This window comes from Rana temporaria, chromosome 10, assembly GCF_905171775.1.
Source record: "Rana temporaria chromosome 10, aRanTem1.1, whole genome shotgun sequence".
In the NCBI taxonomy this organism is placed as follows: Eukaryota; Metazoa; Chordata; class Amphibia; order Anura; family Ranidae; genus Rana; species Rana temporaria.
In genome coordinates, this window is record NC_053498.1 from 72,547,762 (window position 1) to 72,568,107 (window position 20,346).

A 20,346-nucleotide genomic window follows, 5' to 3' on the forward strand; every position below is an offset into this window, starting at 1 on the left:
TCCCTTATTTTGTAGATGCTATAACTGCGTAAACCAATAAATAAACGCTTATTGCAATATTTTTTTTTACCAAAAATATGTAGAAGAATACATATCAGTCTAAACTGAGGAAAACATTTTTTTTTATTTTTTTAAATTGTGATATTTATTAACCACTTAACAAATGGGCACTTAAACCCCCTTAATAACCAGACCAATTTTCAGCTTTCGGTGCTCTCACATTTTGAATGACAATACAACACTGTACCCAAATGAAATTTTCATCCTTTTTTTCACACAAATAGACCTTTCTTTTGGTGGTATTTAATCACCGTTGGGTTTTTAATTTTTTGCGCTATAAAATAAAATAAGACTGAAAATTTTGTAAAAAAAATGAAATTGTCTTTGTTTCTGTTATAAAATTTAGCAAATTTGTAATTTTTTTTTATAAATGTTGGTAAAAATTTATACTGCTACATATCTTTGGTAAAAATAAGTATAAATTGGTATATATTATTTGGTCTTTGTGAAAGTTATAGAGTCCACAAGCATGGGCGTAGGAACCGGGGGGGACGGGGGGGACGCATCCCCCCCAGGAAATAATGCGGGGGGGACAGGTATTGTAAAATCCCCCCCAGGTTAGAAGGACTAGAGCCGCGGCCGCCTCTCGAAGACGATCGGTGGTCCAGGGCTGCCTGCGCCGCCGATGACACTGTCTATTGTGTCTGTGAGTGCGGCATGTCTGTGTTGCTGCTGCTGCATACTTTACATGTTCTGTTCCGCTCCGCTCCCGATTGGCTGGCGGCAAACAGGGGCGGGAGCGGAGCGGAACAGAACATGTAAAGTTTGCCGCCAGCCAATAGATGATTTGCTCACTTTACAGCCCCGCCCGGCGCTCGTCCTGGCGGCGTGACGTCACTCACGCCGGGAGGGGATCATCGTGGGACTGATGGGAGGAGGCTGAGCTGCTCTGCTGCACCTAGAGGAGCCATCGCCGCTGTTAAGGCAAGTTTAAAATGGCTCAGTCAGGCCTAGCCCTTCAGTTAAGACAACCCTCATAAGCTAATACATTGCCCCCAAAGCAATCAAGCAAACCTAGGCTGACATCACGCACTTTGCACATTGCTAATGTTTGCACTGACATTTTTTAATGGCTCCCCAATGCACTAAAGGAACACACCTGCATTGTAGCACTGGGCACATGGTGCATGGTAATGCACTACCTATGGCATATGTTTTCCTGACATTCCATATTGTGTACTCTCCTTCTTTTATTCCTTATTTCTTCTGCAAGCTAAATCCCATAATAGGCCGGCATCATGTGACATGATGAGCCACCAGGAAAGGAACAATATGGTCAACAGTTACACAGTTTTCTATATTCCTGGTACTTATCATGCCGGCCTATTATGGGATTTAGCTTGCAGAAGAAATAAGGAATAAAAGAAGGAGAGTACACAATATGGAATGTCAGGAAAACATATGCCATAGGTAGTGCATTACCATGCATTGTGGTGTGCCAGTGCTACAATGCAGGTGTGTTCCTTTAGTGCATTGGGGAGCCATTAAAAAATGTCAGTGCAAACATTACATTTTTTTTTTGGGTGAACTCCCGCTTTAAGGGGATTGGCAACAAAAACCTTCACATTTTTCTTTGTATATATACCCTTAAAGTGCCAGGTGGGTGCACTGGTCAGTGGTCATAGTAACGCATGCATTAATGTCAGTGCAGGACATTAATAGGAGTTACTATGACCAGTGCAGGACATTTACCCCCCTCCCCCTCGCCGCCATGCTGTATATTAAAAAATGCTAATGCTATATGTCGGTTTATTTTTACTAATGCTATATATGTCAGTTTATTTTTACTAATGCTATATGTCGGTTTATTTTTACTAATGCTATATGTCGGTTTATTTTTACTAATGCTATAGGTCAGTTTATTTTTACTAATGCTATAGGTCAGTTTATTTTTACTAATGCTATATGTCGGTTTATTTTTACTAATGCTATGATGGTTTATTTTTTTATTGCTGGATTTTGCTCTTCGCATTACCCTCTCTGGATTGCTTTAATAGTTTGATTTATTGGCTTGAGATACGAATATACCTGGCGAGTAAAAATGCTGTCCCCCCCAGATTTGTAAGGGTTCCTACACCCATGCTTCTATAGTGTGGTCCGGTTGTGAGAAGTGGTGTCCCACAGGTGTGCATAAACTGTCTTCTTTATGTTCCTTGATGGTATGTCTGTGTAAATTCATCCTCGCTTGCAACTTCTGTCCTGTTTCACCAACATAAGATCCTTTGCCACACCTTTTGCATTGGATGAGGTACACAACATTACTGGAGGTACAGTTGTATGATCCCATGATATTGAAGGTCCCATTTGTGTGTGTGACACTTTTGGATAGATTGATCTGGTTGCATAGTTTGCAGCATTTTTTATTGCAGGGTTTGCTTCCATTATTAGTGACTTCATAATCAGAGTGAAATTTCCTGCTGATTAGTTTGTGTCTGAGGTTGGGTGGTTGTCTGAAAGCCAATAATGGGGGTTGTTGGAATATTCCTTTCAGAGTTTCATCCTCTGTTATAATGGGTTGTAATCTTTTTTTTTTTAGATTTTTTTGTTCTTGTTTTGTTTTAACATTATTGCCCAAAAATGTGTGAATCAGTACTGCTTGGACCTTGAAGAAGGGGAAACACCCCGAAAGCTTGTCCTGAAAAATTGTATGTTAGTGCAAATTGTCACAATTGCACTAATCCGGCTACAATCACGTGAAGTACATTTATTAAGAATACCACTAGATGTCCTCAGAGCTCTGTGGTTTACAATGCTTCTGATTAGTACAATGAGTTGTTCAATGACTTGGCAGTTGCTAGGGTTAAAACATCAACATTTCATGAGAATAAAACAGTAATTCCTCATACACAGTGATGAATGAATTGGCAGAAACTGGGCTTGGCTCAAATTTTTGGAATCCAAGAAGAATTTGGCAAACTCAATTTCAAATTGCATTGGAGTCCTTAGTGGACAAATTCTGATGATCACTTGTGGCTCTTTGGAGGGCTGCTGGACCAGCTTTTATCACCTAAATAACATAAAAAGACACCCGCATTCATGGTTTTCATGTTACAATTATTACAGTTAGAGAAATAAAAAAATAAAAAAATATTCAGCATTTCCAGAAAACAAGAAAAGTAGTCACCTTAGGTAAAATTAGAGATATCAAATCCATCATTAGAAGAGTATAGGTGAGTTACCTGGCTTCTATAAAGGCAGAAATCATCTTAAAGAGGTCACATAGGTAACATGTAGTTATAACGTAACACACAGGGCAATAGCCTGTGATTCCATGTTCAAGAGCTGTACTCATGCTATAAAAAACAATACATTGTATTGTTTTTGTATTGTTTTTTGTATTGTAACTTAAGTAAGAAATAGAAGAGAAGGTTAGCAGGAGCTGCAGGAGAACATAGGGAGGGAGGGATGGTTGCAAGACATCTTGGGAAGGGACCTTGAAGTGGGTCAATGCGTCCCAAACCTATTTGAAGCACCCTGATGTTTAGGCAGGGCTGCTAATAAATTTAGTTGTCAGGCAATAGTTTCCTTGGCCAATTAATAGGAGATCGACTGATTTCCCCCTAATCCTGGAATTTCTTCACTTCTCTCTTCTGTCACTAGCTGGCCGGATAGCTGGTGAAATTGAATAAGACGAGGGCATAGGGGTGTCTCAGCCAATGGGCAGGGATTTTCTTGGGTCCCTTGGCCTGTTGGGAGGGTCTATATGTTTGGGTGGCGTCAGGTGATCGGGGTTCTGTGCCACCCGGACAGCTGTCTGGGTGGACGTGTGTTATGCTGCCCCGGGCTGCTAGGCCATAAGCTTTAGGCCTATCCCGGGACATATGTCTGCTAGGCTGTCTGAGGGCCTATCCAGAAGCAGGAGAGCAGAGTATGGTTGGGTCTTCGGGCATGTAGTCCAACCAGAACGAATGGTTCTGCCGGCCATGGAGCCAGTTGCGGTCAGCGGTAGAGGGGAAGCTGTTGCCAATAAGAAACCATCCACCTTGCTACCGGAGACCACAGTGAGTGAGCTGAGGCCAAGTGCTCTCCCTGCAAGACTTTTGGGGCAAGCCCAAAGACCTACACCTTACTAGTCAGGTAGTATACATGTGTACATGGAAAGGATAGACAATACATGACATAAAAACATTAGGGGGAAGTAGAGAAAGTACTTTAATGCCACTGAGTATAATGGCAGGCTCTTCTGGTCCTTTGGCCTGTTGTCAAGACTGGATCGATAAATTGTGTATATCTAACCATGCAGTGTTTTCTCTATTTCAGTCATGGTGGATGCTCTTGGTGTAGTATTGGGCAGCAGTCTGACAGTAATGCTTGGAGCTACTGCCCTGTACATTCTTATACGCTGGTATCAAAGTGGACGTTGCTGCTATGGTAAGAATAATATCATCTAACTTATTTATATATTACTGTAGTGCACCATCCAGTGTTGCCAACCTACCAGATTGAAATTTACTGGCACGACACCCAAATATTACTGGCGCAGCCGCGTTTTTACTGCCATTTCACAAAAGTTACTAAACTACATTTTTAGGTGCAAATTTCAGTATTTAGGCTACAAAAAAGTACGCTAGGCAAATAGCAATGTGACTTAAGGTAGATATTAAGGTAAAACAACATATTTTTGTTATTTTAATATAATAAGGGCAAATTATTTAGTCACATCTCCCCCAGCCTCCATTGTCCCCTGCCTCCACCCCCCTCTGCGGTGCCACCGCAGCCACCATCACCCCCTGCCTCCAATCACCCCCTGCCTCCAATCTCCATGCGCAGTTCCAAGCCGAACCAATCTCGGCTATTTTTATTGCCACATTCCCGCAACCACAGACATTTACAAACGGGGAAAAAAGTGCCCGTTTTTACGAACTGTTCGTAAAAATATGGACGGTTGGCAACACTGGCACCATCTAAGGAGCTGCAAATAGAATGGGATCCCCCACCCTGCACAGCCAAGCACACCGCAATTTCACAGTCACTTCAGTCAGGAAACAGTCCAGTACTTTGTTGTTTTTGTTTTATTGAGGAAATATAACTTGGATAGGGGTTGGGAAAATTATAGGATGCCCACTTGATTTCAAACAACTTCAGGGAAAATCTCTTCTATATACAGTCTATATAAACTCCTCACTTCCTCCAGCACACTTGCTTCCAGGACTCCAGCTGGCACACTGTTTGTGGATCTGACAAAAAGCACTCCGATTTTTAGTAACAGCCTGCTATAGGCAGGAACCCGAGGCCCCTACTAAGTGTATTATTTAATGTCCAGCTTAATCACTCCTGTGGCTGCTGATCCCAGCACCACCTCTTCAGGCACTGCCAGCCCATCTGGCTCCATCTGCCCCTTTCACTAGTCCTCCTGGCTAACTTCTCCACAGTCCTCCTAGACTGACACCACAGTCCTCCCAGACTGATCACTCACCAGCCCACTCGGCTGACTTATCAGGAGATCTCCCGGATATGCTGACCTGCTCTCACTGTCCTCTCCTTGCTGCCGTGCCTCCAGCAAGGGATTCCTCTGTGTGTCTTGGGGATCCTTCCAGCACTTAAGCTCCAGGCTCAAGGTCACCATGCACTAGGGGGCACCCTCAAGGGCCATAGTACAGCCTCCTCAGCACTCCATCTCCATCCTCCACCTGACTGCTGGCATGACTCATGAGTATTTATGAAGTGTCTTCCCCCTTCCAGACCCTTTTTGCTGGGGATTGGTTGAGGACCTCAAAAATATGCCAAGCAGCTCCTCTTTGTCTCCACCCGCTACATCTGGAAGCTTCTCCAAAGTTTCAGAGACAGAGGGAGGCACCAGAGAAACTGCTTACTGAGTCATCCGGCCTCCCTGAGTCACTCAACCCTGACCCAGATTCAACCCAAGCCTGGCTCTCAGCCAAGCCATATACTACAGCTTACAAAAAAAAAAATATATATATATATATATATATATATATATATATATATATATATATATACATCTAGCACACTAGAGGGTGCGACATTATATTAAAGCGTATCTAAACCCAAACAAAAAATGTAATACATTAAGGCTTATCAGTCTTTTTGGCTACTTACACACTGGGGCGGGGGTCCGTTAGCAGTAAAGCGCTAGTTTTACCGGAACTTTACCATCGTTTTAGCAGTGCTTGTAACCCCCACTAGTGCATGAAGAAAGGGTTAAAAGCACCTTTGTTGTGGCGCTGCCAAAGCGCTTTGCAGGTGCTTCGGCAGCGCTGCCCATTCATTTCAATTGGCAGGGCATTTTGGGAGCATATACAGCTCTCCCAAAATGCCCCAAAGATGTTGCTTGCAACACGCAGGCTTTCACACTGAGGAGGCATGAGAGGCACTTTTCAGGCACTTTACAGGTGCTATTTTTAGTGCTAAAATACCTGAAAAGTGTCTCAGTGTGAAAGGGGTCTAATGGTAGTGGCTGCCGTAGTTTTACATTTGAAAGTAGTAGGGAAGGCTAAAATAAACTGGGGTTTAAAATGTTGAATTTTCCCTCACTTATATACTGTACATACTGCATATTGTAGGTAAAAAAAAATCTCATCGTAAATACTTATTTTTTAACTCTCCTTTGGTGTGGTTATATGATCGCACAACTCTGGATCTCCTATGTCAGTGAGCAGTGCAGCTGCTGCAGCTGGTAAGAAGGATCACCTACAGTGGATACGGCAGTGAAAGCCAAAAGGTGAAATCACGACTCTCTGAATTTAGCCCCATTGTTGAGCTCGCACAGCTACACAGGGGATTGGAGCTGTGTGATCACATGACCACACTAAAGAAGGACAAAAAGTATTTCCGCTGAGATTTTTTTTTCCAACAGTATGCAGTATGTGTGGAGGGGAGGCAATGTTTTAAACCCTGTTTATTTTAACCCGTTCCTAGGGCTTTACGTTTTTTTTTACCCAATTTTTTTCAGTTGGTAATTCTACCAGTAAGACATTTTGGGGAGATTTGCTAAAACTGCATTAAATCTGGTGCAGCTCTAGATACAAACCAGATTTTATTGTCAAAGCTGAAGTTAAAAGCTGATTGGCTACCATGCGCAACTGCACCAGATTCTGAGTGCTCCAGTTTTACTAAACCTCCCAATCTGTCTAAAGTTGGCCATCAGGTTATCCAATAAACATTCAATGGCATTACGAATGTTGTTTAGGCTTTATTCACACTTGTACGACTCCAAAGTTGGACCGACTTTGGTGTGCAACTTTGACGCAACTTTGGATGGGTGCAGCTCAGATATGACTTCGGCTTTGATCAGTGATAATTCATAACTGTTGCATTGTATAACATTCAGGTACAACTTTAATGCAATTTTCGAGGGTTAACATTGAAGTCTATGACCCTCAAGTTGCATAAAACTCAGACCAAAGTAGTTGCTGTAACTTTAAGTTTGGCATATATGCATGGTTATCATTGGAAAACATGGGGAACGACTTGCCATGCATCTTTGGGGCCAGATTCACAAAGAGATACGACGGTGTATCTACAGATACACCATCGTATCTCTGACGTAAACTGGTCCTATCTATGCGCCTGATTCATAGAATCAGATACGCATAGATAGGGCTAGATCTGACAGTGTTACAATGTGTTACACTGTCGGATCTTTTTTTCAATTTAAAAATGGCGCCGGGGGCGTTCCCGCTGATTTACGATAAATAATATGTAAATCAGCGACATATGCAAATTCACGAACGTACGCGGACCCGTCGCAGTCTTCTTACGTCGTTTCCGTAGCGGTTTTCCGTCATATACTTACCCCTTCTTTTATCAGGCGCAGCCAATGTTAAGTATAGCCGGCGTTCCCGCGTCAAATTTGAATTTTCCTACGTCGTTTGCGTACGCCGATTCACGAACACGCGCGTCGCAAGTCCCGCTCATGTCGCAACCACTGACGTCCTAGTGACGTCAGTGGGAGCAATGCACGCCGGGAAATTCCCCGGACGACGCATGCGCATTTAAATCGGCGCGGGAACGCGCCTGATTTAAATATGACACTCCCCTAGCCGCGGAATTTGAATTCCGCTGGGGGATTTAGGATCCGCCGTCGCAAGTTTGGAGGTAAGTGGTTTGTGAATTAGCCACTTGCCTCCTAAACTTGCGGGAGCGGATCTTAATTCACGTAGATCGAGCGGATCTATAGATCCGCTGAGCTACGTGAATCTGGCCCTTGATGTCCAAATTTGCATGACAAGTTGCACAAGTGTGAATGAAGCCTTAAAAGTACTTAAAAACAAGTGGACTTTTCCTGATGAAAATTACATTAGTTTGAGAAAAATATCCCATCCTGTTCCGTTGAATTCTCTTGTCACTGCAGTCAAAAAAAAAAAAAACAAATACGACCCCACTAAAGATTAGATATTCAATTAAATGTTCTTAAAGCAAAACAATTTTAACAAAATTCTACTGGTGTGTGGCCAGCTTTAGGGCGACAACGCTCACTCACACTGATATATCATAACAACATGAGAGGTCTACAGAACACAGCCCTTCTCCTCTATAACATATAACATGAGGGGTTCTGTAGTCCTCAAAAATAGCTTAAACAATGTAACTGATAACAGTCAGCACAGACAGAATGCATCAGAAGTTAGTTATCAGGTCTTAAAAATCCTGGCAAGATAGACATGTATTCTTTGAACTTATCAAACAGATAACACAATGTTTAATAAAATATATAACAGACCATAAGGAACCTAATGAGAGAAGTTCACTGTTAAGTTTTAGATATGCTTTACATTTTTGATATTACCTAAAAAGTTAATACTAGCAGATAATTTGACAATTCCTTGTCCATTTCAAACTTTTTGATCAGGTATTTGCACTTGAATTCCGGTATCCGGTATATATGGCCTAATGAGGTGTTCCCATTTTATCTGTTAGATTTGAACTATCAATTTTATGAGATAGAATGTAAAGAAGTCACTGAAACATAAAGACAGATGGACGGAATACCCACAACTTCCAGGAGGACAAGAACAGAGTTGGAAATTATGATAGGAAGAGCACATTAATAGAACATTTAAAACACATACAAAGGGCTATTTAAAGTGGTTGTAAAGACATTCTGTGCATGAAGGTAAAACACCTTCTTTGTGCAGCTCTCCTCTCAGCCCTCCTAATACTTACTCAAGCCCCCTCTCCATCCAGCGATGTCTACAAAAGCCTTGGCTTTCCAAGGACACACACTCCTGATTGGTGTTTGGCAGCAGCATCAATCACAGCCAGTGAGCTAATCAGAAAAGCGGAAGGGGCAGAGCCAAGGCACGGCTCCTTGCGTGAATGGAAACACAGAGTCGCAGCTTGGGCATGTGCCTGCTTGGGTGCCTCCAGAGCAAGCTGCTTGCTCTGGGGCGCCTGGCAGGAGGGAGGGGCCAGGAGCGCCGGCGAGGGACCCCGTTTCATACTTTATTCTGAGCATGCGCGGGTTTCTTAGCATACACACGCTCGCGTTTCTCGTCGAAAACCAGCCCGACGAGGAACACGATGAGGAAATTGAGACTCCCGTCGAGGAAAAAGAGAACTTGTTCTCTTTTTTCCTCGTCAAGTTCCTCGACAGTTTCCTCGATGAAAAACGTACACACGACCGGTTTCCTTGGCAAAAAAGCTCTGCCACCAAGTTTCTTGATGGATTCTATCAAGGAAAACGGTCGTGTGTACGAGACCTTAGAGTTACACAGGAGGACTGGTACTAGAATTATTGTTTCCGCTCTGACGTTCTCAGTGATACCGCACATGGGACAGGAGAGCCCGGGAAAGGCGACAGCAGTGGGAAGGGGGTCCCCCTTCCAGCACCTGTAAAATATTATCAATGTTATCAAGTGGCTGTATACTTGCTAGGATTACTTTCACAAGATAGGGAATTTCCGGCTGAAGAAAATGGTATCAAGATCATGGTTGCAGCCTGAACCATGAACCTGATATAACTATCTCAATATGAGCCCATATACAGTGCCTTTGCGAAAGTATTCGGCCCTGTGACTGTATTGGTATGATATCCCCGTCAAAGTCTTCCCTTCTTCCCATAAAGATAATTACCCCAATATTCCACGAGGAGGGATATTCCTGGGATCGCCCAATAAGCCACACATGCCAAGCTTACTGCTGGAACAACACACTTTAATGCCAGCATTCAGCTGGTTATATGCAGGTTACAAGCTGTTAATGACAATCTGCGCCCCCCCTCACACAGTGGGGGTCTTCAATACAGATCCTTGGAAACAATGATCTCTCCTTGAACTAATCAGTCTCTAGACCCTCTGGCACCGAACCTGCCAGACACATTTCTTTAGATACTGACATCAGTGGGGGTAATTATTACAATGAAGCAATCAGAATAATTAACATGCCACTTATCTAATCATTTAGCCTGATGATACAATACACATCTTTTAAGGGTAAACACAGATCTCCTTCACACACACAATAGACCAATTAACCTTTAGAATAGTGAGGGGACATTAGCACTTCAACAGGCTGTTTAGCAGAGGACTGAATCACACATTAAATGACTTTCTACCTCTAACACAGCATCAAACAAGCAGGGAGAATTACAATGAGACATATAGGCAAATGCATCACAGGCCCCCTTGAACTTTGCGACCTTTTGCCACATTTCAGGCTTCAAACATAAAGATATAAAACTGGAATTTTTTTTGAAGAATCAACAAGTGGGACACAATCATGAAGTGGAACGAAATGTATTGGATATTTCAAACTTTTTAACAAATAAAAAACTGAAAAATTGGGCGTGCAAAATGATTCAGCCCCCTTAAAGTGGTTGTAAACCCACAATTTTGACTTTTGCCTACAGGTAAGCCTATAATAAGGCTTACCTGTAGGTATAAAGAATATCTCCTAAACCTGTACGGTTTAGGAGATATTCCCTTCGCAATGCGCCGCTGATTGCAGCGGCGCATGCGCAGGGGGGATCCTCGGCTGAAGGGCCGGCCCCGCCGACCCATGCCGGAATAAAATCTCCCGCGCGCATGCGCGGGAGTGACGACATCGCCGCTTCAGCCAATCACAGCGCTGGAGCGGCGATATCCGGACGACACGCTCGGCTCGGCGTGGACCAGGTAAGTTCCCTACCTCTTTTCGAGGTAAGTATTTCATAATGAGCTAATATGTGGTGCATACTAGCTCATTATGGCTTTTGCCTTGCAGGTGTAAAAAAAAAAAATGTATATGCGGGTTTACAACCGCTTTAAGTTAATACTTTGTAGCGCCACCTTTTGCTGCGATTACAGCTGTAAGTCGTTTGAGGTATGTCTCTATCTATCGAGAGACTGAAATTTTTGCACATTCCTCCTTGCAAAACCGCTCGAGCTGAGTGAGGTTGGATGGAGAGCGTTTGTGAACAGCAGTTTTCAGTTCTTTCCACAGATTCTCGATTGGATTCAGGTCTGGACTTTGACTTGGCCATTCTAACACCTGGATATGTTTATTTGTGAACCATTCCATTGTAGATTTTGCTTTATGTTTTGGATCATTGTCTTGTTGGAAGACAGATCTCCGTCCCAGTCTCAGTTCTTTTGCAGACTCCATCAGGTTTTCTTCCAGAATGGTCCTGTATTTGGCTCCATCCATCTTCCCATCAATTTTAACCATCTTCCCTGTTCCTGCTGAAGAAAAGCAGGCCCAAGCCATGATGCTGCCACCACCATGTTTGACAGTGGGGATGGTGTGTTCAGGGTGATGAGCTGCGTTGCTTTTACGCCAAACAGAACGTTTTGCATTGTTGCCAAAAAGTTCGATTTTGGTTTCATCTGACCAGAGCACCTTCTTCCACATGTTTGGTGGGTCTCCCAGGTGGCTTGTGGCAAACTTTAAACAACACTTTTTATGGATATCTTTAAGAAATGGCTTTCTTCTTGCCACTCTTCCATAAAGGCCAGATTTGTGCAGTATATGACTGATTGTTGTCCTATGAACAGAGTCTCCCACCTCAGCTGTAGATCTCTGCAGTTTATCCAGAATGATCATGGGCCTCTTGGTTGCATCTCTGATCAGTCTTCTCCTTGTATGAGCTGAAAGTTTAGAGGGACGGCCAGGTCTTCGTAGATTTGCAGTGGTCTGATACTCCTTCCATTTTAATATTACCGCTTGCACAGTGCTCCTTGGGATGTTTAAAGCTTGGGAAATCTGTTTGTATCCAAATCCGGCTTTAAACTTCTCCACAACAGTATCTCGGACCTGCCTGGTGTGTTCCTTGTTCTTCATGATGCTCTCTGTGCTTAAAACGGACCTCTGCATGTGCATTTATACGGAGACTTGATTACACACAGGTGGATTCTATTTATCATCATTAGTCATTTAGGTCAACATTGGATCATTCAGAGATCCTCACTGAACTTCTGCAGAGAGTTTGCTGCACTGAAAGTAAAGGGGCTGAATAATTTTGCACGCCCAATTTTTCAGTTTTTTATTTGTTGAAAAAGTTTGAAATATCCAATACATTTCGTTCCACTTCATGATTGTGTCCCACTTGTTGTTGATTCTTCAAAAAAAATTACAGTTTTATATCTTTATGTTTGAAGCCTGAAATGTGGCAAAAGTTCGCAAAGTTCAAGGGGGCCGAATACTTTCGCAAGGCACTGTGTATATATGTACAGCAGTATTATGGTGGTTATTCATTAAGCTCTGGAGTTAATTTTCTTGCAAAGCACGGCGTTCCTTGCAACACAGCCTATTTGGTTTAGTAAATCAACACCAAAGACTAAGCCTATTAGACTGCATTTTTAATGAAAAAAAAAAAAAAAAAAACACTTTTAAGGATGAGGATAACTGTTCTTTCTCTTGCAGTCCTATCCCAAGTCTGCAATGGCAGGTCCTATCATTCTTTCCATATTCTTTCTATTCCTATTTCTCTATCCTTCTGTGTTTTTGTCCATAATAACAGACTAATTAGCATCTCAGTTTTTTTCCCATAGATTTGACTTTCCTTGTTTTTCATTTTTTTATTTGTAGAAACGAGCTTCGTCTTTAATTTATACAATATAAGGTAAGTAAATAAATCATGTTACATCTATATTTAGTTAATAACTAATTCCTAATGTTTTTAGACCTGTTTCACACTGCTGCACTGTGGTTTGGCTGCATCCCGGGTGTATCTGTATTTTACCCAAGGTTTTAACTGAGATCTCTTCGTTTTTTTATTAGGTTGCGTGTTTTTGGTGCATTTTCTGAAAGCCCTGCATGCTGTATCTTTGTTGCACTTTCAAACTGTCAACCACATGCACTGACATTTCTAAGGACAATTCACCTTGAGTATTTTGGTAATTGAGGACTTTGGGCCAGATCCACAAATAGCGGGCGTAACTTAACTTTTCCCATTTAAGTTACACTGCCGCAAATTGTCCAAGTTAGTGCCCGATCCACAAAGCACTTACCTGGAAATTTGCAGCGGTGTAACTTAAATCTGTCCAGCGCAAGGCGGGCCAAATAGAATGGGGCGAGTCCAATTTAAATTAGGCGCGCTCCCGCGCCGGACGTACTGCGCATGCTCCGTCGGGTAAATTACCCGACGTGCATTGCGCTAACTGACGTCGCACCGACGTCATTTGCTTAGATGTTAACGTAAATGGCGTCCAGCGCCATTCACGGACGTCTTACGCAAATGACGTGGATGTTTAAATTTCGACGCGCGAACGACGGCCATACTTAACATGGCTTAGGAGAACTAGGGCTCAGCCCTAGTTTTACGCGGCGTAACCCGACGGAAACTACGTAGATTTAGATCGACGGGCCATTCGGGACATTCGGGGATCGCCGTAAGTCTTCATTTGCATATTCTACGCTGGCCGCAATGGCCTCGCCACCTAGCAGCCGGCCTAGAATTGCATCCTTAAGATCCGACAGTGTAATTCAATTACACCTGTCGGATCTTAGGGCTAGCTATGCGTAACTGATTCTATGAATCAGTCGCATAGTTAGAAACAGAGATACGACGGCGTATCAGTAGATACGCCGTCGTATCTCGTTTGTGGATCTGGCCCATAAATCCTACTTCCTCAAAGAGGGTGGGGGGTGAACCATCATCCAGAAGTGGTCCATAACTAATATTCAATGTTTTTCTTTACTGAAAGTTGTGCAGTGATGCAGTTAAAAGGCTGTTTGTTTACATCATCCATTTACTGTATTTATAAGTGCCAACATGTTATGTAGTGCTATACACAGGGCCGATCCACCCTAAAGGCTCACTATGCAAGCCGCTTAGGGGCCCCGCAAAGCTGCGGAGGGCCCCCCAAATTACTAGAGGCCCTGCCTGGTGAGAAGTCATTGTCGGCCCCTCACCCCACTTCTCAACTCGCTGGCTGCATGGGAGAAGAGGTAAGAAGTCAGCATCCCCTGCTTCTAACTTTAATGTAAGATCCCCTCTTGTCAACTAATCTTTAATGCGTCATGTCAGCGGCGCCCCCCCCCCCCCCCTGGCTTCTCAACTTTAATGTGACATGTCATTTTTGGCAGCCCCCTGCTTGCTTAGGGCCCCAGGGAAGTCAGGATCGGCACTGGCTATACATTAAATAACAAAAACTGAAAATCACAGACTTCAATAAAAAAAATAAAAAACACATTATATGGGAGTAGAAGAGGACCATATGAGCTGACAATCTAATAAGTGGGGAAAATATTGAACAGAATATGTCAGGGTGCTAGCAAGGTGTGGCTAATAGTTGTTGGTTACAGGGTATTAAGTAGCCCGGAAATTAAGCCAATTTAAGGCAAGGGTCTTTTTAGAGATGTGAGGGCTAGTCTAAAGGCATGACTTGAAGAATAAGGCCCCTGTCACATGAAGGGTCCGATTAGGTCCACCTGTCAGTTCTTCAGGAGGACCTGATATGACCCTTCATTCACCCCTATGGACTGACGGGAGTAAACAAACTTACACCCGCTTACCTCCATTCTGATCCGGTCCACAAAAAAAAAAAAGGAAAGTGATCCGTCCCGCTCCATCTAGGACAGTGAATGGACAGCAGAGTCCGTTTATACCCGGCCACCTATGAGCAGGGTGCAGGGGGCATGTCAGTGCATAGAGACCACACAGAGACCAAGGTGAAGGAGAACAGTGTATTAAGAAAGTCCCAAGAATACACAATTAGACCTCGTGGGCAGTGCTGGACAAGGTCATCCAGCACCCAGGGCAAAGATGCCAAACTGTGTCCCCTCCCTTCCCATAGAGTTAGCAGGGATGTCATGCTCACTTCTCCTGCCAGCCTTGTTACAGAAGCAACTGGCACAGGGCGCCTCCATCTCTGCAATAAACCATTGCACCCAGGGCAGCTTCCCCTCCTGTCAACCCCTTGTCCCGGCTCTGCCTATGGGATTGGCACAGCTGACTGGAGCGACTTACAAACTGTAGCAGAGGAGAGTTACTTTGAGATGATGCCGACAGCTTCTGCAACAAGGAGTGGGAATGCAGCCTTGCCAGTCCACACCCAAATCGAGGCTTCCTGCATGGAGATCGCATTGCCTTGCACTTTCCCTACTCTGGAACCTCTCCCTGCCACTTTACACTGTCCCTGACAGACAGGGAACCTGTACCTAGATTAGCCACTTGCCAAAAGCATGCCAAACCTGGGATCCAGAGTCCTAAATAAACACTGCCCTGACGCAAGATGGCTACCGAGGTCACAAGGGGCACCCACATGAAATCAGACAGCTGTTCCCCAGGAGACCAAAGGAAATCATAGAAGAACCAAGCTCCTCACAACTTCCTTCCCCTTCTGCACTGCCACTTTGGTCAAGCGCCACCTACAGTGGGGAGTACAGACTGCACCTGCCTAAATGCCTATAGAATAGAGCAGGCTCTGTCTGTGTCCACTCTGCAGAAACTGAGCAGACACTGACCTATTTTTTATTTTTTGCCAGCTAACACTGCACCAGAAGACACACAGCAATATTGTGACACTATGAAAACATTCTAGGGTGCTTTCATTCACAATACAGTCTCCCTGATGAAATGTTACCATTTATTTTCATTCCTGAGTTCAGAGGAGAATATATTCACACAGATACATTGTATACTTTTCACTTGATTGCCAGTGCAGAGTCCCTCTTAGGCCCCTTTCACACTGAGGAGTATGTATACCGCTCCTTCCCATTTAAAACAATGAGAAACCGTGGTAATACCGCCCGCAATGCGCCTCCGCACCGCTACCGGCCGAATCCCGCGGCAATTCCGACGGTATAGCGCCTCCCGCCACAGTGTGAAAGGGGCCTAATTGTTATTTTGTGCTTTTCTAAAATACCGCCAGCAAACACCTGGTGATAAATAACGAATGTGTGTGTTTTTTTGTGAATTTATTAATTTATCTCATGGTGGTTTTTTTTACGTTATTTACCTCACTATTTTAACCACTTACCCCTCGGACCATATTGCTGCCCAAAGACCAGAGTACTTTTTGCGATTCGGGACTGCGTCGCTTTAACAGACAATTGCGCGGTCGTGCGACGTGGCTCCTGAACAAAATTGGCGTCCTTTTTTTCCCACAAATAGAGCTTTCTTTTGGTGGTATTTGATCACCTCTGCGGTTTTTAGTTTTTGCGCTATAAACAAAAATAGAGAGACAATTTTGAAAAAAATGAATATTTTTTACATTTTGCTATAATAAATATCCCCCAAAAATATATAAAAAAACATTTTTTTTCCTCAGTTTAGGCCGATACGTTTTCTTCTACATATTTTTCGTAAAAAAAATCGCAATAAGCGTTTATTGATTGGTTTGCGCAAAAGTTATAGCGTTTACAAAATAGGGGGTATTTTTATGTCATTTTTATTATATTTTTTTTACTAGTAATGGCGGCGATCAGCGATTTTTTTTTCGGTATTGCGACATTAAGGCGGACACTTCGGACACTTTTGACACATTTTTGGGACCATTGGCATTTTTATAGCGATCAGTGCTATAAAAATGCATTGGATTACTATAAAAATGCCACTGGCAGTGAAGGGGTTAACACTAGGGGGCGGGGAAGGGGTTAAGTATGCCTGGGTGTGTTCTTACTGTGGGGGGGGGTGGCCTCACTAGGGGAAACACAGATCAGCATTTCCCCTGCTGACAGGACCGGGAGCTGTGTGTTTACACACACAGCTCCCGGTCCCCGCTCTGTAACAAGCGATCGCGTGTGCCCGGCGGCGATCGCGCCCGCCGGGCACACGCACGGGAGTCGGGGGCGAGCGGGGGGCGCGCGCGCGTGCCTCCGGCGGCGCGCGCGCGCCCCTAGTGGCGGCTGGGAGAGAGGACGTCATACTACGTGCTCTCGCCCAGCCGAGCCAACTTGACGACGTATAACGGCGGTGGGCGGTCGGCTAGTGGTTAACAAATGTGCGATATTTACCCCACGTTTGATATTTTACTTTGATGAATTGACTTTTTTTTTTATCACATGCGATATTTCCAAAAAATGGGTCACGTGACCTTCATATTGCGGTAACCTTTCATGAATCGACCCCATATATTGCTCTTTCTTCTGTTTCTACTTTATTTATGTCTCTGCTGAACAGTATGTCTGAACTACTTATTAAACCTTGTTGTTATAGTACATTAACTTTATTTTAGGTGAAAGCTGTATATGAGGTAAATGACAAAGAATGAAACAGCAAGCTGTCAGCAGTAGCTGTTTCCTTCCTTCTTTCTAATTCTCATTTCCTCTACATTTTTCTCAGAGCCCTAATCATTTCCATTATTACAACACAATATAAATTTACCAACCCTTACTTTAACATAGAATAATTAAAAATGTGCTTCCTCACATTTATAAACACATAGAAAACAAGGGAGAGTGTGAATGAAGTGTGACTGTTGTCATGTTAATAATACTTTTTTAAATAGAGAATGCCGCTATGTGACTCACAATCTGCATGGTAACCCAGAGTAGTAAAGTGTGAGCTCCGTGACTCGGAGGGAGTGGACTGCCTGGGAACTAGTGTGGTGCTTGTATGTCAGTCAACTGAAAGATACTCAGCTATATAAAGATGGCTACACACTAGAAGAATTTCTTTAGAAAACTTTCATTGTAAGAACATTTGTTCAATTTTCTGATCATTAGTGAGGTCAAAACGACGTTATTTAGAATCCACGTGATGTTTTTGTCTCATTGGGTAGATTTCCATTGACAGGAAGTCTCCTCAAAACAGAATTCTCATTTTGAAGAGTTGCCACAGGAACTCCCTCCTTACTGGAGAACTTTATCCTCATATACTGTAATGCCGCGTACAGACGATCGGACATTCCGACAACAAAACCGACGGATGTTGGCTCAAACTTGTCTTGCAGACACACGGTCACACAAATGTTGTCGGAAATTCCGAGCATCAAGAACGCGGTGACGTACAACATGTACGATGGCACTAGAAAAGGGAAATTCAATACCAGTCGTGTTAGTAGAAGTTTAGTGAGAGACAATTCGCGCTTTTCAGCCTTGTGCTTTTCAGTCCGTTACAGCGTGACGAATGTGCTATCTCCATTATGAACGCTAGTTTTACCAGACCGAGCGCTTCCCTCTCGTACTTGATTAGGAGCACGCGTGGAATTTTGTGCATCGGCATTGGATACACACGATCGGAATTTACGAGAATGGATTTGTTGTCGGAAAATTTGAGAACCAGCTCTCAAATTTTTGTTGTCGGAAATTCCGACAACAAATGTCGGTTGGAATTTCTGACAACAAGCTCCCATCGAACATTTGTTGTCGTAAATTCAGAGCGTGTGTACACGGCATTAGAGTAACAATGGTCACTGGGACTAAAAGAGGGATGAAACTCCCCAGCAGGGACAGCAATAAAAACGTGACATAGGGTCTAACCCTTCTCTACTTCATCCAAAAAATGTAATACAAATTTTGCCTTTACATGCACTTTAAATCCTGACCCTGCTCCTCAATCCAGTGATCTTCACCGTGAGGCCCTACACAGCAGTGCACAGCCTTTCTAGTGAAAATGTCCTCTGCTGGCCCTCTTCACAGCACTTACATACAGTATATCGTGGCCCATTTATTTCTATGGGTGACCCATTTCCCAGCCATCCAGGGTAATATGGCTCACCCATAGGGATGAATGAGCTGTTGTACAAATGTGCACTGTAAGGTTGGCAGGAGATATTATTGCCAGAAGGGCAAAGATTGCTGAAACAAGGAACAAGGAGAATATTTAACACGGCATGCTGTACTAAGATTTTTAAGTACACAAAAAGTACATCACAAAGATATTTGAAACAAAATATCATCTATATACAAGAGTGCGTAGGAAATAAAAATCTGCAAGGCTTTTGCCCTGATCAAGGTATTCGAGACTGTAATCCATATTGTATTCAAGTTCAACACAGCCATTTTATAAAAGATATATATATATATATATATATATATATATATATATATATATATATATATATATATATATATATATATATTTATACATAGTGTACAGCAGGGCTCAAAATTTCAAGTCCTGAGCTACTAGCCAGGCCTCAAGAGTTGCTCGCCACCAGTTGCCCCACCTAATTCATACACTGCCCTGCGCCTAATTGCACCCGTAAACACGCCCTCGTAGATTATCTGATGGAATGACAATGTTTTACGCAGAATCAAGTTACAAAATTAAATATTACCAACAACAACTTTAACAAAATGGGACAGGGCACTGGGGGCAGACCAGAGGGACAGGGCACTGGGGGCAGACCAGAGGGACAGGGCACTGGGGGCATCCATCCTCTCTCTCTCCCATTCATCTCATCATCAGGAGCCTGTCTGTGCGGCTCCACGCTTGCATGTCCCCACTCCCCCTTTTATTCAGGCTGGCAGAGAGGAGAGGAGCTGCAGCACAGCGGGAGGAAGTACAATCCAGCGCCGAGATCCACACAACTGCACAGCCATTGACACCATAGCACAGCGCACACTGACAGCGCACAGCACACATTGAGACCAGTCTGTTCACAGTGCTCAGGCTAAACTGTTGGACACTTACATAGAGCACAAGGAGAAGAAAACTGCACAAACTAGAAGGCTGCCGCTCTCATGTCAGGGCAACTTTCAGTGAGCGCTGCACCGGAGTGGTCATTTTTGCAATCCTCCACCTCACTCATTACTTTCTGCTCTCCATCTGCATTGGTCGGGGCCCGGGGGAGGGGGGCAGGCTCAGAGAGGTCATACTGTTAGGTCCCATGTCTTAATGAGAATTGTAAGGAGAGCACCTGTGTACTGCTCTGCCTGTGCGCGGCTCAACAGACTACTTTTCCCGAGCATGCACCTTTCCTCTTCGGCCGCCAATCTCATCGGGACTCTAAGTGTAGA

General features: G+C 43.6%; 1 protein-coding gene and 1 long non-coding RNA gene across 2 annotated transcripts in view; one reads left to right on the forward strand and one right to left on the reverse strand.

Moving 5' to 3' along the window:
* The window catches only part of SMIM35 (small integral membrane protein 35), a 77,779-nt gene that overhangs the window by 55,051 nt on the left and 2,382 nt on the right, over positions 1–20,346 (forward strand). The window contains exons 2-3 of the mRNA XM_040325459.1: positions 4,321–4,431; positions 13,027–13,060. Coding sequence (XP_040181393.1) covers positions 4,323–4,431; positions 13,027–13,060 — 143 coding nt within the window. The 5' untranslated portion in view covers positions 4,321–4,322. The remainder of the gene's footprint in view (positions 1–4,320; positions 4,432–13,026; positions 13,061–20,346) is intronic.
* LOC120915176 lies at positions 10,156–10,634 on the reverse strand. Its single transcript, XR_005743848.1, has 2 exons — positions 10,517–10,634; positions 10,156–10,328 (listed from the first exon to the last, which is right to left on the reverse strand). It is a non-coding gene; the product is annotated as an uncharacterized LOC120915176 (long non-coding RNA).